Consider the following 17,268-nt stretch of genomic DNA (forward strand, 5'->3'; position numbering starts at 1 on the left):
CCTCTCATATAGTGTGTACTATATGAAGCGAAAAGATTTTCCTTCAAAAGCCAAGATCTTGCGCTTGATACAATCTCTCTGACTTGAAGAACCTTGAACATTTCAGTTTGCTGGGATTTAAAATCCAAAGATTATCAGGCCTCTGTACCTAGCTTGGGCGGCTGGGTGGGGTAGAGGTGTGTGTGGAATTAACAGAGAAGCAGCAAGAAGGCAGGAGGGTGTGTGTATATTTCTCACAAGCTAAACTGGTTCCCCCAGGGAGAGGCAGTAATTGCATCCTTCTGCTTCAGGAGAGGTAATAACTCCTTAAGAACCTAAATGCCTTCCTTAGAGGGACCAGGCCCTGGACTTTGTGGTTAAGGGTTGTCTCCAGTGCTAGTCCTACTCAGAGTAGATCCATTGAAATTAATGAATCTGTCATGTCCATTAACTGCAATGGGTCTACTCTCTGAGTAGAACTAGCATTGAATGCGACCTGTTGTCCTTTAAACTAGACCAGCCTTTCCTGACCTTTGGGTCCTCAGATATTGCAGGACTGCAATTCCCATCATTCCTGATCATTGGCCATACTGGCTGGGGCTGATGGGAGTTGAACTCCCCAACAACATCTGAGGATCCAAAGGTTGGGAAAGGCTGAGCTAGACCATCCTGAATTTGTGTGTTTGCATGTATGTGTGTGTGTGTGCGTACTATGTAAAAGAGAGAGCAAACAATTTCTAGTATGTGCATGCATATATATGATTATGCATTTTTCTGGGTTTTTTATGCTGACATTTTCGTTGTCTTTAACAGCTTCATGTCAGGCACATATTCAACAGGAGCAATTTCTTCCAGTGTGCAAGTTAAATGAAAAGTTTAATCTGTTGACTTTCTACCTGTCACACCACCATCAGGAGCCCTTCCACAAAGAAGGCAGGCCCCATGTGTATTCCAGCTACGTACACACTGTACATTTAAAGCACATGGCTTCTTCAAATAATCCTGGGAACTGTAGTTTACTCCTCACAGACCTACAATTCTCAGCATGCTTAACAAACTACAGTTCCCAGGATTCTTTGGGGGATGTCATGTGCTTTAAATGTATGGTGTGTATGCAGCTGTCTCTTGACAAGTGTGTATATATGCCATAGTCCCATCCTCTCTGCCCATTTCTTCTGGATAGGACAGCAGCAGCCCCAAAAAGGGTGCCTCCTTCCCTATGGCCGCACCCGCAGAAGAAGAGTTTAGTTTTTCATTCTCAATTCCACCTTTTTAAAATGAACAAAGTTGACAGTTGACACTAAACAGACCCAGTTGACAGTTGACACTAAACTTTCGGGTTTCATTTGCTGTTTCAAGTCAACACTGCAAAGTAATTCCTCCTCCATAAATAATGCTATATCTCCTTCTGCAGAGCAGAGGAAGAAGTATTCCAACATCACCATGGCAGACGTCTCCCAGTATGCTGTCAATGTAAGTCTTCCTCCAACATTTTGAGTTTGGGCTGTGCTAAAGTGGGGGCAAGACCTGGGACTTCAGTAGTTAGTCAACTGGCTGCATAGTGCATGCATATAGTACCACACATTTAAAGCACAATCTCCCCTCCCCCCCCAAAAAAAAGAATCATGGGAACAGTAGTTTATTAAAGGTACTGAAAATGGTAGCTCAGGGGTAAATGACAGTTCCCAGAATTTTTTGAGGGAAGTCATATAAATGTATGCGGTGTGTGCAGAGTGGGGAAGATGGGATGTCTCAAATTCGGGGAGGAGATATGGGGGTGGGTGTTCCTTGGCTATTTCCAGAATTTTGAGGGAACCCCTGCATGTCTGACATGGAAACCCTGTGTGGTGCAGTGGATTCTGAGGAGCATTCTAGAACAGTTGTGTTCAGTTTTTTCCAAGACCAGGAGCCCCACCCTCAGTCTCAACCTGCGACTTGACAACCACTTCCTTTTTTACCACATATGTCCTCCTTTCTCTCTGTCTTCTTATTTTTTCCTTCACTTCTGTCTCTCTTCTCTTCTCTTCTCTTCTCTTCTCTTCTCTTCTCTTCTCAAGACAACAATCTCCCCTCCAAACAAATCAGCTGAATGATGCATCCCACTCTGTTGGCCTGCAAGCCAGTTTTGGGGTCCTGACCCACCAGTTGAAGACTAGGGTTGTTGTGAGGATAAAATGGAGGGGGGAGGGGACCATATACGCCATGCTGAGCTCCTTGGAGGAATGGTGGGATATAAATGTAAAAAATAAATACAATATCTTTATAAAGTTTTTGTGTTCATGCTTTTAGGCTGCCCTCTGGCAGGAACTATCAGGGCAGCATACAAGAAAACAGTAAAATCCATGTTATAAAATTCATGGTAAAACAGTAAACACAAAGTGGAACCATGGCATAGGGTAAAAATGCAGCGTAAAAAAAAATCAGCAGAGTGAATAAAACCCAACTAGCCAGTTTACATTCAATACGGGAAGGCCAGGACAAATTCATTCATTCATCATAATTATGTATATCCCACCTTTCAGGATACAAATCCTTCTAAGGCGGTGTGCAAGTAACAGTAAAATGCTTCTTTTAAAACCATGATAAATAATATCATATTAAAACATCATCAGGATGCTTCCCACGGGGCAGCTGTTAGTAGCAGATTGCTCTGTGGAAGGAAGGATTCAGTCCAGCTGGAATAGGAGCTCTGCTGTCAGAGAGCCAATGCGGTGGGTGCCAAATAAAGCCTCCCTTAGGAGGGCCATTCCCCAAAAGGCCCACCTTCAGCTACCCAGTGGCGAGACCCTATTAGACCCCCTTCTCTCGCTCATTTATGTTTTTCATACCTTCACTTTCAGGCTCATTCTCTCTCCCTCACAACCCACTTTCATGCACCTGCACATTGTAGGGCAAGGTCAGTGACAGTGGTCATGCTGACTCCCAGGGAGACTTGTCTACCATTACTGATCTTCTTATTGAGGAACTTCTGGTAAGCTTCCAAGGGTGCCCAGGACAGTTTGAAAACCAGTGTGATAAAGACATGAATAACTTTGGTGACTTACATTGGATGTGCTCATGCTTCTTTCCTCCCTCCTTTATCCTCCAGCACTTGGTGACCTTCTCCATCGGGGAAGAGGATGACTTGGCAACTGTGGAGGATGCCACCAGGAAACTGTCCGTCATGGATGCACAAGGGAAGATCTGGGTTCAGGAGATGTTGCTTCAGGTCAACGGATCGGCTGTCAAGCTCTTCGACGTAGACTCCAAGGTGGAGGAGCGACCAAGGACTGTGATGTTGGGTGGCTAGTAGGGATCAGGAGGTGGTTGGCTGGAACTCTGTGGCCTAATATCTCTTCCTTAGAGAAGGCTCAGTATGAGCTGTCCAAAGTAGCTTTTGGTGACTTTGTCTCCCCCTATAGGAGGAGCTAGAGAACTACGGATTGGCAGCTGTGGCTCGTTGTGAAGTTGTTCGACCTGAGTCTCGGTCCCAGCCACTGCTTCTGCTTGTGTGCCAGGAACCCCACCAGCTCAAACCTGATGTTCACTTCTTTGAATGTAACCACATCGGGGTAAGGAAACTGGACACTGTGGATCCATAGGGGAAGTTTGGAAGGTGATTCTTGGCAGTCATCAAGTTCAACCCTCTTCCAGCTGCAGGAAAAGTAACCTAAAGCAGCCTTCTCCAACCTGGTGCCCTCCCATGCTGGCTGGGGCGGAGGCTGATTGGAGTAGTAGTCCAAGAGGGCACCAAGTTCGTGAAGGCTGATGTCATAAGGCATTTGGGGGGGGGTCTCTCCCACCATGCTTTTTGACCTGATTTCTCTTCCGCTTTCCAGGCAGAATTGATCCGGCAGGACATTAACAGTGCTCTGTCAGACTTCAGGACGGGTGGAAATGCCCAGCGGAAGGAGGCGCTCAGGTGAATGCAGATCCATAGGCCTGTGGAGTCGGAGGGATAGGACAGGGAGTTCTAAAACGATACGAAGGACACAAAGTATACACATACAACATGTATTTCAATCCTGCTGGTTGCTTTTTCCAGGGAAAAGCAGTTAGAAGGGATTGTGTATCTTTTTTTCAGTGGAGAAGTTCTTTTGAGGGGCATTTAACCCTTTCCCTACCTGTTCCTTTCCCAATGTAAGTTCCCTGCCCCCACTATTTCTCCCCTGGAGGTCTCTTCATGTGCTGCTTGAATCCCACGGGATGGAAGTGGGGAGAATGTCTTGGAGCGGACTGAGGTGCAGCAGAAAGCAGCGGGCAGAGAAACGGGTTAAGAATCCACACATGCTGCTTCTCTGCTAAAAAAAACAAAAGAACAAAAACCCTCCTCAAAGCTGCTTTTCACTAGTAGAAGCAGCTATTGGAGTTCAAGTATGCAGGCTGGCGAGTGACGTAGTTTGGGCCTGAACAGGGAAGGTGACATTGTAGTGGGTGGTGGAAAGGGAGTGCCCAAGAGTCCTGCAGTGAAAGTGAAGTTATGCCTAGGAGGCAGAATCCTTGAGCTGTTTCGGAAGGGGGCAGGATGTGGCTCAGAATATTATTTATGTAATAGGATTTTTATGCCACCTATTCTGTCACAAGGGCACATGGCAGTTCATCAGCTGCAAATGCTGGATGCCCTGACTCCCTAAGTCCCCTGGGGATGGGGGTGGGGCCTTGGTGTTTCATCTTAGGGTAGGGTTGCCAATCTTTTTTTCTTACCCTTATTTACTGTGGTTCTCCCCATGCCTTTAACAGCAGCCTGATGTGCAGATACTTAGCTAAGCAGGTGGAAGGGTTCCCAGTCCTTGATCTCCATGCCAGGAAAAGCTGGACCTGCCACATTTCTGCCTGGCAGGCACCATTTAAAAGTCAATCACAAGAGTATGTTCAAGCAGAGAAACATTGGCGTCTCCTGGTGTTGTGGAAACCAGGATTCTTTGGACTGGATGAGTGGCATGCGGCCCTCGGCCTAATTTCATGAGGATGGCAAGGAGAGGAAACCGGGAGGGGGGGGTGACAGAAAGAGTGAAAGGGAATGCCCTGCCCACTTTGGCTCTGGCCCCACCCACCATTGGCTCTGGCCCCTCCCACAGCCAAGGGCACACAGCCCTCGACAGAAGAAGTTTCCCCACGCCTGGGCCAGAGGAGGGTTGGAGAGGTCTAGGATAGTGTTTATCTGCCAGGATGATAGTGCTTCCACTCTCTCGACCTCTTGCTTTCTTGTCTCTCATCTTCAGAGCTAACCAGACTTGGCTGGGCAACCAGACAGAAGAGTCTCCGGAGACCCTCCCTCAGCCCCCTAAACAGGTGCCCTCCAGGATTACAGTCATCACACCAGAGCAAACAGAGAATGGTGAGAACCCCAGAGCCCTGGCTATCAGTCTGAGGCTGCAAACCTGGGCACGGTTTTGTGCCTGAATGAGCATCACTGAATATTTGGGCGCGTGGTGGGGGAGAGTGTAGCATCTCTAACCCTCTGGCCCAGGGGCGGGTTGCACTTTTTCTCTCAAGGGCTGCATACCCTTGGGGATAATCTGTCAGGGGCCGCATGTCAGTAGCAGCAAGTAAGGCTGGAGCCAGTGGTAGATGGGGTCAGAGCCAAGAGTAGGCAGGGCCTCCCTTTCTTTCTCTCTGTCGCTGCTTTTTCTCTCTCTTTTGCTGGTAGAGCACATGCTTTGTACACAGAAGGTCCTTGGGTTCAGTCTCTGACATCTTCAGCTAAACAGAGCCCCCCCAGAAGAGACAACACAGGGGTGGGAGGAGCCAGTGGGGTGGTTTGGAATAAAGCAGCTTCCTCTGTTCACTGAAATCAATATGCATCTGATGTCAGTTGAAGTCAGGCCTACTCCTGAGTGAACTTGCATTGGATCATGTTGCACCTGTCTTGTTTTCTCATTGCCCTCACAGAGAAGAGCTGAGGAATCCTGACTCTTGGCTTTCCAGCTTGGTTGCCACTTGGCAACCCAGAGATCAAGGTGGTGGACGTGGCCCTCCCCTCTCTTCCCAGAGCAATGTGTAGCTAGGGTTGGGTGACATCACTGCATTCACTTGCAAGGAGAGAATTTGCATAGGAGAGGGGCCCTGGAGGTCCCTCCTGTTTCTCAGAATAGCTCTGCAGCCACAGGGGTTCCCTCCCAACTTTTCCTATGGTCCCTTCACCCACTCTCCAAAAGGCATCCTTGCTGAAGAAGGGAGAAGGGACTGGAGTTGGAATGGACTGGGAGAGGTCACAGCTGTATCGCCTTTTCCTCCCACGAGACAGTTAAAAGTTAAGAGACGTGCTCTCCAGGTCGCCGTCTGGCAACAGCACTCCTAACCTCCTGATTCTTTCAGTTCCAGCCGTCTCGAAAGCTGAGTCTGACCTGGCCATGGTGCGTGCTGAGCGCAATGTGGTGAGTTAGCTGGAGAGGTGTGGCGTGAAAAATCAAAGGTCCTATAAGATGGGTTAGAATGGTTTGTGAGAGGTAGGAGTTGATTGCCATGCAGTAGGATTTATGGATTTGCCTGCCTGCACCTAGTGGGACCCATCACCTTTTTTCCTTGATGCATACTTAGTCATTGCATGACAGGAAGGTGCTTTTCACAGGTGGCAAAACAGAGCTATACCTGCTGTAATTGCACAGAACCTGTTGGCATATCTGGACTTTAAAAAAAGCCCATAGATTATGTTTGACAAATCAGGAATGGTCTCTTATATATAAAATACTATTCTACAAGCTATATCTCCTGAAATATGCTCTTCTGCAAAACTATTAAAAGTACAGGAGCCTTTTTTGCGTCCAGCCACTCTATTAGAGCAAGGGCATTTTGACATTGCTATTTTGTTTCTTGTCCTATTTGGTTTTGTGGGGAGTGTCAAGGGAAGTGAACAAATTAAAAGATTTTAATCATATATGGAGCATGTGCAGAGTGCATTTCCTTAACCACTGAGAAATGACAAATAACCCCTCACTCCACATGTTTACGTTTAGGGGAAAGATCCTCTGCATAAACAGCTTCTTAAAAAAGAAATGGAGGCTGCAGGGCTATGTGAACTTTCCTAGGAGTAAGTCCCACAGAACTGAATGGGATTTGCATCTGAGTAGGCATGCACAGAATTGTGCTGTAAGCCCTGCCATGTGGTTCTTACATGAATGGTTCCTTGTACAGTGTGGAGCAGAAGGTGTATCTTGTTATCTCTCTCTCTCTCTCCTTTTCTCCGTCTGACAGGAGCTACTGAACCAGGTTTTCGATGATGTGGAAGCCTTTATGGGGAAGCTGCAGAAATCTGCTGAAGCTTTCCGTGTGCTGGAACAGCGCAAGCGCTCCTCAAGAGGGCGTTACCGAGAGTCAGGTGGTAAGAAATATAGACTGAGCCCTTCTCCAGGAAGTTACGTTTTCCCACTCTTCCCTCTCATGACAGCTGAGAACCTGAGATGCCTTAGGGTGAGGTTGCTAGAAATTAGAAATGGCTCCGAATGCTACGCCAATCAGAATCTGGCTGCTAATTCTAGTTCTACCTTCCAGACAATTCTAGAACCTATGAGAATCCAGAAGGTTCTGTTATGGCTCTGAAAGGCTTCCCTTAATATATAAAAGCCTCATGTAAAATTCACAAGTCTCTTGCACTGGCATAACACAATAGCACAGTAGTCATGTTCTGCATGTACAGGATGTCTTTTGGGGGGGGTTACTCATGTAGAGAACGTTGCTGTGTCAGGGAAGACCCTCAGACCCACTCCCTTGAACCTAGAACAAGGGCCTCCCTCCAGAATCCCAAATGGATTCCATTCTGGGAGGCCGAATTCCACCAGCTTCAGTCATGACTCCGAAAGGCTTCCTGACACAGTTGGCAGCCTTGCTGTGTGCAAGTTCACACACAGCCTCCCGCACGGACATGCATAGCATGATAATATCATTATGCTGACCATATGCAAAAGGCCTTTGGCATCTGCATGGTGAGCGTCTGAGTCGAGGAAGCCTCCACAGCCACCAGGACTAGGGTCTCTGCAATCCCAAACGGATTCTAGACTGGGGAGGCAGAAGTTCACCAGTCTGCAACTAGGGATGCACAAATGTGCCTCGGTCTGTTTGAGCATTCATTTGTGTTTCCCTGCCGATTACTCCATTCCACTGTGATTTGAAGCGGAAATACATGTCATTTTTGCCATGTGTGATCTTCTTTCTTTGCCTCATCTGCAGTGGGACTCCTGACAGTCCGAGCTCGGCCTCCTGCCCCGGAGGAGTTTGAAGACACTCTGGCTAAGATTAAATATTCCTTCAGCCTTCTGGTGAGTGTTGTGCTTTTCTCCCAAGAAAGCGAGACAGGGTCTGCCTGGCTTGTGCTAACTAGCCTATGCTTTTGTTTCCACCACCCAGGCACGATTGAAATCTAACATCTCCAACCCTACCTCGGAGGAGTTGATCCATTTTCTCTTGAGTCCCTTGAAGACGGTAAGCTGTGGGTTCAAGGGGACAGTGGTGAGGGGCAGATGAAGTTAGGGGCAGATGAAGAAGAGGAAAGCTCCCAGTCTGCAGCTGGTCTACAAAACGGGGGTAGATAAACACTGACAGGTGACCTGCAGAAACAGCAGAATGACACGGCACAGTGTTTTCTGGACCATGCTATGTATACGGCCGAAGTGACTGACACTCATTCAGCTGGTGTATCAGAGAGAAATGTAGCCTAGAACACAACTCCCTAGCATGCTAGGCAGCTCTGTGTGAGGTCTTCTTTTTCATGGGGGAGCATTCAAATGTGTGATCCCCCCACTTGCAGAACAGTGTGATACAAGCCACAAGAACCTGCTTGGTGTGATTTTGCTGCATGTGTAGATCAGGTCTAAGGATTGAGCAGGAATGCGTGGGTCTCAGGGGAATAAACTAGAGCCAGGACCCTACCTTTTGATTCTCACATCCCACTTTAGGTTGTGGAAGCTTCTGGGGGGCCAGATTTTGCTTCTGAGTTGCGCAGCCCCATGCTGACCCTGGAAGCAGTGACCTTCATGCGAAACTGCTTGGGAGAACAGGAAGCTGAAGTGTGGCATTCGTTGGGTGAAAATTGGACCAGGCCAAGGTAAGGGGAAGGGACTGAGGAGCTGTTTTGGTTTTGTTTATTATTTTCTCTTCTTTTGTGTTTTCAGTTTCCTGCATGGATATGGCTTGGTTTGCTGATTTTTCCCTCCAGCACTTTTAAATTTTTCAATCTTGTCCTCGGCCTCTCAGTCCTCTGCCTGCCTTCCCTTCCTTCAGGCCATTGGCTGTTCAACTCTGTGAAGCGGGGCTTTGTAGTCAGGGTGCCCTGGGCTCTCTGGCTGCCATTGGCTGAACTGAGCTGATGTCACCAGATGAGCTTGGTGAGCAGGGCTCAACAGCCTCCTTTAAGAGGTCATTGGAAACCTGGAATTTGAGTTCCAAGGAGCATCTTTGACATGCTCTGGTAAACTAGACCCATTCATTTGTGGCACTGCACTGTGGGCTCAGTGTTGATTGGTTTGAGCGGATTGGCTGAGTCATTTTGGCACTTCTAAGCAGAAAAGGATGGACAAACCCTGCTGTCTGAGTACGTGATTGAGGATTTCATGATGTCACTCACTCTTAATTGTATATCTTCCATTCATTTCCACCTCCCACCACTCTCTCTGCTCTGCCCTGCCCTGCCCACCCCAGAGTGGACTTCCCCCGGGACTATGCAGCTCCCTACACCCCAACTTTCCGAAGTGGTTGGGAGCCCCCACACCTGGACCCTTCTGGGCAGCCTTGGGAAGACCCAGTGGAGATGCAACACCGACACGAAGAACGCCGCGCTCAGGTGAGCACTGAGGTGGCCAGCAGGCAGGAGAAATAGATGCAAAACCCACATCAAGGGCAAGAGGATGGAAGTAAAAAGTTCTCTTATTATTCAGAGGAGGAGTGGGTTGTCCTTGCCCTAGTGAGTGCTTGAAGGATCCATTTTTTACCAAGATGCTTTGGTGTATTTTGGGCCATCCGGATGCATTGTGGCCTCTCTAAGGATGGATTTGACAGCCCATTTCTTCAGTGTTTTTTTTTTAACTTACTATGTAATAAGAATCTAGTGGAACCAACTTTTCTGGAATAGCGTCACAACTGCTTGATTCCACAGCCACCGCTCATTGCACAAATCAGACCTTTTTCCTGTCCTTTTTTTAGACAAACGGCTTCTATTCCAATTACACCACTTGATGACTTCAAAGGGCAGTGTTTATGTAGTAGCAGTAGTTATTATTAATTTGTTACCCATCCGTCACCCTAAGGTCCCAGGGCAGGTTGCAATATTAGAATAACCTAGTCATTTGAATCTGCACTCAGGCTTTAATTAGATGTTACAAGAGGTCAGCCTCTCTCTCTCTCTCTCTCTCTCTCTCTCTCTCTTTTCTTTCTCTTTCTCATAGTGTCAAAGTAAACTCATGGCATGATGTCATGATATTGTGCATTGCCCCACTTCCATTCACATCATTAATAATTAATAATTACACTTCTGCCTTGCCCTTCCTCCGAAAGGAGCTCAGGGGTGGCAAACACACAAATGATAAAACAGCCAAAACATCTAAAAAACATCCGTTGGTGGCTATGGATGCCATATTCTGTTTTTGTTTAGTAAGACATTACATGGAATTAAGGAGAAAGAGTAACAGCAGCTCCGTGTCTCTTATCCTCTTTGCATATGTTGTACAAAAGTCAGAGGTTGCCCTCCCGTTGGGTAATATTGGGGTATTTGTCTAGCACTCTGGATCTTCTAGTGATGCTGTGAATATTCCTTTGCCTGCAGTCTTGCTGATGCCCTCATACTTCAACATCTGTCTATCACATTTGTATTCCACTCTTTCTTCAAAGAGCTCAGGCACTGCCCCCTGGGTGTCTTCTCCACTTACAGCCTAGCCTATCTCACATGGTGGTTAACAACACATTTTATTTATTAATTTGTTTATTTAAAGTCATTTTTAAAAAGCTCCCAGGGCAGCTTACAAATATCAATAAAAAGGCAGTTCTTTTGTAAGCCCTCAGGCTTACAAAGACATGACATGGCACAAAAGGAAAAGAGACTGGGAAGGAGGAGGAAAAAGCAAGCTTGGGTAGTAATTTTTACTTGTAGAGTCTGGTTACAAGAATTGGAATGGAAATAGTTCAAGGAGAGGAGACAAAAGTTGCCCTGCAGTACCATCTCTCAATTTGTGTCTGCTATATAATAACATAAGAAGAGTCCTGTTGGATGAGAGTAAAAGGCCCATTGAGAACAACCTTTTGCTTCCTTTAGTGGCCAACCAGATGTTTCGGGGAAGCTCCCCAAGCAGGGTGTTAAGGCAACAACCCTTCCCCCAGCAACAAATATTCAGCAGCATGCTGCCACTAAACATGGAGGCTCTATACAACTATTATGGCTAACAGCCATATTCACCATTAATTTGTCTTGTTTTGAAACTATCTGGTCTAGTGTCTGCCTGTGCATCTTAATGACACATTAATTAGGCTTGCCCGAGACCATCCAGTGAGCTTGATGGCTTAAGTGGGGATAGGAACCCAGGTCTTGCTGGTCAGTGTCCAGAATTCTAGCCACTTCATCACACTGGCTCCCATTAAGACAGAGGCAGAGTGGGTCTGGATCAGTCTTTCCCAACCTGGTGCCCTCCAGATGTTTTGGACCATCAAACTAGCATCATATGGCTGTGCTGACTGGAGCTGATGGGAATTGTAGACCAAAACATCTGGACAGCACCAGGTTGGGGAAGGTTGATCTAGAGGCTGGCTCTGACTACAGGCCTAATGAGGCAGAGGTGATTAACTGGGGAGGATACTGCCTTGAGCAGGATGTTGGGCTAAGGTGACTGTGGGGTCTTGCTAGTTAATCATTTATCTCTCTTTCCTTCCCACCTCCTCTGTTGCAGCAATCAGCTCCCACAATTGCAGCCAATGGGTAAGTCCCCCTCAAGCCTTTGGACAATTAATTTTGATATTTCGGAAGGTGTGTCTGGGTGTCTTGAAGGAGGGCTGAACTTGGAAGGTGGGGCCTGAAATCAGGATCTAAGGGGCAAAGAGAGAGGGGAGGATCTTGGAGAGGAGGAAATTGGGAAGGCCAGGGAGGGGATCTGTGGGGTCTTTTTTTTTTCTTTTTCCAGACTTCATAGAAAAGTTCTCCCAAAATTTAAGAAATTGATGTCCATCTTCTGCATTATTGTGCCAGGACAGGAGCCACAAAATATCAGCTGCTGGGATAGGGCTGTTACCTTTTCCATTTTTAATAAAATAGGAGTCCAAACTCAAAACTTTTCCCCTTCCACACACACAGTCTTTCTCTTACCACAAGGAGAAGGGGGAGCATAAAACCTTGAGAAATATGATTTGTGTCTGTGCAGTAGAAGATACAGACTGTTGCTATTTGCCCTCCATTGTGATCATGGTCCAGATTGGGGAGCCCACACCTCCCATTTGCGTATGGGGAAAAGCTGCCGTTGAAATGAATGGGAGGTTTCTTCCCCCAGTGCTAATTGTAGGTGCAGGCATGTGTGATCTGGATCAGGGCCACAGTGGGTGCAGGAGGTAGAAAGGCAAAAGTCCCCCTACCCTAGGGCTATGACCTGGATTGGGGTGGAGGGGCTGCACTAACAACCAGTGCTACAAAAAAACACAGAAAAAAAACCCACCATGCATTTAAGGGTACAGTTATGCAGCTAGCATATTGTCTCATATGGCTTTTGCATAGGGCTTCCCTCTGGGCACTGATTAAGTCCACTCTTGATTCACATCATTACACGCTCCCTGAGCCTTCACTGGGCCCTAAGGGAGGAAGATCTTGAAAGAAGTGTGTATAGGGGAGTGTGTGGGTGTCTGTGGGCAGGGGTGGATATTGTAATGACAGTAATGGGTTGTCATATTGAAGGGCTCATAAGGGAAAACTTGGAGGAAGGAATTAGGGTTGAGTCAGCTGAATAGGTCTGTTGTGGGGAGTGCTTAAGGGTGTTGGAGGTCTTCCGATCCGGGAAAGATTGTGGGCCATTTGTTCATGGGAAACTTAAATTCTACATCACTTTTTTAAAAAAATATTCTGTTTTCTGTTTCTGTCTGTCTCTCTCTGCATGGGGATAGCTGGGTCCGGTGGTAAGCAGGGAATTGAGTGAAAGGAGTTAGATAGGAAGGGGATGGTGGGAGAGACCAGGGGCTTAGGTGGGTGAGGGTGGTGGTCTGTGTAAGATTCCAGGGGTGAAGGAAAGTAGGGGAGCTTAGGGTAGGGGATTAGCGGCCATTTAATGTGGAACGGGGACTTCACATTACTTTCCCCAATCTGAACCTATTTGCATTTGGTGCTAGGAATCTGCCTAGCCACTATCACATCAAGGAAAGGACTCGGAACGCTGAATGTGGCAGCTGCCACAGAGTCCCCTTAATCAAAGCTTTCATATTTTATTTGCTTTTTAAAATTATGTTTCTAGACATCTTCGCTGTTGGCTTAAAAAAAACCCCACCACAAGTCCACAACCTAATAACATTAAGTAATCACTGAGAATAAAATCCAGTGGGCAGAAATGGTGTTTCTGAGATCTCTCAGTCCTTGTTGCTCAATATACCCCTCCCAACTCCTGTGCTTAGTTAAATCCTCTGCTCCCTAATTGTCCAGTGAGTCCTAATCCTCAACAGGAACAAGGAAAATTGCAGACTGAAACAAAATATTCTGGCATCTTGGCCTCAACCTATTCAGTTATGTTTAATCTGTTTTATAGCACTTTCCCCCAATCGTATTGCTTTGTCCTTACAACCACCCGGGGAATTAGGGTATGCTGGGGAGGGCATGTTGACTCTACAAGCTTTTATATCAGTTTTATATCACTTCCAAATAATCCTGAGAGTTTGTAGCTTGATGAGGAAGAGAATTGTTAGCAATCCCTTGTCCCCACCCCCCGGAACTCTCCCCTGGATTCTCCAGGGAGACTTGATGACTATTAAACTATATTTTAAAAAAAATGTTTTAAAGACATGCCCATCATGATTTACTCAAGGCCCATAAGGCTTAGCAATAATCTGTTCAGCAAAGGGAGATGGGTCAACGGCAGATATCTGAAATTCACTGGACAAGTACAATGGATTAAAGTAGGACTTCCTGCCCCATAGGCACACATGGGTGTTTTGTGTGTGCATGCGCACTCTCATTAAAAACGAGGAAGTGACTGTTCCGTGATACATACTGTGTCAAGGAGGGAGAGGATTTTCTTATAGTTCTTAAAATAAATTAAAACCTGGTTCCTCTTTTCCAGCCGAACGAGAAATTCTGGATTTAAAGCAAGGCAAAGATAGACTAAGGTCCCAATGGGTCATGGAAATAATCTAGACGAGTGACCTCTCCCTTTTTTATTACTTAGGGTGGATTTCCACAAGTATTTATGATGTGATGTTTGCATAGAGAAGTCATGAAAAGGTTCCAATAACGTGTTGAGATCCTGGCTCTCCGCTTCCTAGAAACCCTTAGTAAACGGGCTGAACAGCTCTTATGTTAAACAAGTAAACAACTTTAAGCCCAGAGTCATGGCTGCCCTCCAAAACCACTGGGAACTGTACTTCCACAACCGCGCAGAGAATTATTGGTTAAAGCCCTTGCTACACATTACAGTCACCAAGTGACAGAATTTTGCAATCAGGCACATGCCACAAAGGTAAAAGCGCAGGCGGCCTCTCTCTGCCCATTGCTCCTCTTGGCAGCTAATTTTCCATGCTCCTTCGGAGGGGAAATTAGCAGCTAAGAAGAGAAATAATAAACATTAGGAAGGTGAGAGACAGCCAGCAGTTTCACCTTCGCTCTCTGTGTGTGAGTGATTCCCGTCCCTTCCAGATTTCTCTACTTCTTGATGGCAAACTGTTCAGAATGCACAATTGGCAAAGTTCCCACGTGTTGCGGGCTCCTCCAACACAATGAGTGTAATGTGCCTAGGCTCTATGAACCATACGGCCACATTGCTCAGGCCTCGCACACCTGTGTTCATCTAACACACACATTTCTATTTACCTTCTGCATGCCCCTTTCAGCATTGGACAGATGGTGTAAAGAGGGCATACTCACACCAGATTGTACATGTTCTATTTATAGCGGGGCTCCTGTCAAGCCATCTGATTCAGCCCAGTGTCGCCACATTTCCATAATGCAGGGAAGCAATAAAAGTGGAGAACAAATCCACTGGATCCTACACTGTTTTGTTTAGTGCAAACATTGCAGAAGTACGGGCTGCTCTTCTCCTTCCCAGAGTGCATCTGTGCACCACAGAGAGGTGCAGCTGTATCACGGAAGCAGAGCCAAGGACACATATGGACTATATCCCCACATAGACTTTCCTGAACATAAGTCCTTTTCAGTGGGTGCCTGGGGGACAGTACGGAAGTGAGGCATATTGCTCTCTCAAATAGGCCCCCTATAGGATTACCTGTTTTCACTGAACTTTCACATGAATACTGCAGTCAACAAGAGCACTCTTTAGTAGAGGCCAAGCACTGTCATCTGGATACAGTATACAGTGAGTTCTTAATGTAGAATAGCATAATGGTGACAAGAACAAAACGGCACACGAGTCGCAGCTCAGAAGGGCATGATGTCCTTTCCATTCTCTAGATATCCAAGGCTTGGCAGGAAGCTAAATAAACAAAATAGAAGTCTAATCCAGCCCGTGAGTATGGTGTGGGAAGAGAGAATCAGGAGATTTGGGTTTTCCAGAAAGGCTATGGTGATGGGGATGAGTTAGGGCAGGAGGGCTTAGGAGCCAAGATGCCTGGGTTGTCTTGAAAGAAAATGGACTTTGTTAGAGCTAAATAATGCAGGGAACAGACCGGGCTTTTGGCTCTTGGATTTACTGGGTTAGGGCAGCGTCACAGGAGCAGATTGGTTAGGCCAGGGAGATGCAGAGGAATGTAAGTGTCACAGGAGGCGAGCAGCAGGTGGTGCAGGCCAGATGCTTTGGTGATGGGCACAGAAAGGAAATATAACAGGATGAAAACAAGAGGACAGCGTTTTAAAGAAAGATGGCACCCAGAAGAGAGCCGAGAGGGGGACGCTAGGCAGCCAGCTAAGGTAGGACTGGGTGGGGGGACTGCCTGGCTCCAGTTCCTTTTCTTCTCTGTTTCCTATCCTTTTTTCTGAACCTCTTGGCAAAATTTGTATCCCAGTGAGTTCCAGTATTGATCCTCTTCCAGGTGGGAGGAGGACCTCCAAATGGAGGGACGGGGATTATTTTCTCTGGCTGGAAATTCCATCCATTTCTGGAAAAAGGCAGCTGGGATGGAATGGACCAATATCTCACATTGTCCCTTCCTGGCCATTATCTGATCCTTCCTTCAATATCACATTTTTCTCTTTTCTGTTTGAAATGTGTATCATTCTGAATTTGCATCATTGCCCCCATTCAGCTAGATAAAAAGTTATCTAAAGCTAGGGCTGAATGGTTGAAATGATTCTTAGCTGATTCATCACCTGACCTTTTAGCTGATTAGTCAAGTGATTTAAATCTCAGCAAACTTGCATATTGCCACGCCTCAATATACATGCCTTTCTGAGATATTGAAGGAAGTGTACAATATTTGCTTACAGTTTAATAAACTGAAGCTACCGCTCTTTATTAGAAAGGCTGTGTTTAATATTTCTTTTTCATTCCTATTGTACTAACGTAACTGAACCAAAATAGTCAGAAATAAAGTGTGCCAGAATTTGCAGCCCCGCTAGATCTCAACAATGAATCATCTAAAGCTTTAGGGTATTCAGTGCTAGTCCTATTCAGAGTAGAATCATAGGGTTGGAAGGGGCCTATAAGGCCATCGAGTCCAACCTCCTGCTCAATGCAGGAATCCAAATTAAAGCACACCCAACAGGTACCCTTCCAGCTGCCTCCTGAATGCCTCCAATGCTGGAGAGCCCACCACCTCCCTAGGAAATTCGTTCCATTTTCGTACCGCTCTAAGTTAGGAAGCAAACCCACTGAAATTAACAGACATGACTAGTTTGGATTCATTAATTTCAGGGAGTTTACTCTGAGTAGGACAAAGTTGAATACAAACCTTAGCTGATTACCTTGTTGATAGAAATGGGCCTGTCACCCAGTCAAAGAATCCTAGGTTGTTCAACCTTATGTAATTCAGAATTGCCATTTCATCCTATAACTCTTTCTTTGTTATTGTCTGGTCTTCAGGTCCTCTGGATCTGAGTCAATTTTTTTCACTTCAAATATATTCACATGCCGGCCTGTCATGTATGAACAGGCAAAAGTCCTACTGAGGTTTTTCAGGGCTGCTCTGCCTTTAAAAGCTTTCATCTTGGGCCTCTAATTGCTTCCTGTTCAGCACAGCCAGGGCATCGCTGGT

The 17,268-nt window shown here is 46.4% G+C and overlaps 1 protein-coding gene across 4 annotated transcripts in view; it reads left to right on the top strand.

Moving 5' to 3' along the window:
• Positions 1–17,268, top strand: part of EPS8L1 (EPS8 signaling adaptor L1) — a 38,778-nt gene that overhangs the window by 11,759 nt on the left and 9,751 nt on the right. For 2 of the 4 annotated variants that reach the window (XM_061589941.1, XM_061589944.1), the window contains 12 exons: positions 1,394–1,452; positions 3,068–3,229; positions 3,381–3,530; positions 3,798–3,880; positions 5,181–5,296; positions 6,277–6,335; positions 7,153–7,279; positions 8,125–8,213; positions 8,302–8,376; positions 8,850–8,998; positions 9,592–9,733; positions 11,826–11,854. In XM_061589941.1, the coding sequence (XP_061445925.1) occupies positions 1,394–1,452; positions 3,068–3,229; positions 3,381–3,530; positions 3,798–3,880; positions 5,181–5,296; positions 6,277–6,335; positions 7,153–7,279; positions 8,125–8,213; positions 8,302–8,376; positions 8,850–8,998; positions 9,592–9,733; positions 11,826–11,854 (1,240 nt within the window). Of the gene's footprint in view, positions 1–601; positions 623–1,393; positions 1,453–3,067; positions 3,230–3,380; positions 3,531–3,797; positions 3,881–5,180; positions 5,297–6,276; positions 6,336–7,152; positions 7,280–8,124; positions 8,214–8,301; positions 8,377–8,849; positions 8,999–9,591; positions 9,734–11,825; positions 11,855–17,268 lie in introns of those variants that run through there. The other 2 variants (XM_061589943.1, XM_061589942.1) reach the window with 2 other exon arrangements.

The sequence above is a fragment of the Rhineura floridana genome, chromosome 11 (assembly GCF_030035675.1).
Source record: "Rhineura floridana isolate rRhiFlo1 chromosome 11, rRhiFlo1.hap2, whole genome shotgun sequence".
NCBI lineage: Eukaryota > Metazoa > Chordata > Lepidosauria > Squamata > Rhineuridae > Rhineura > Rhineura floridana.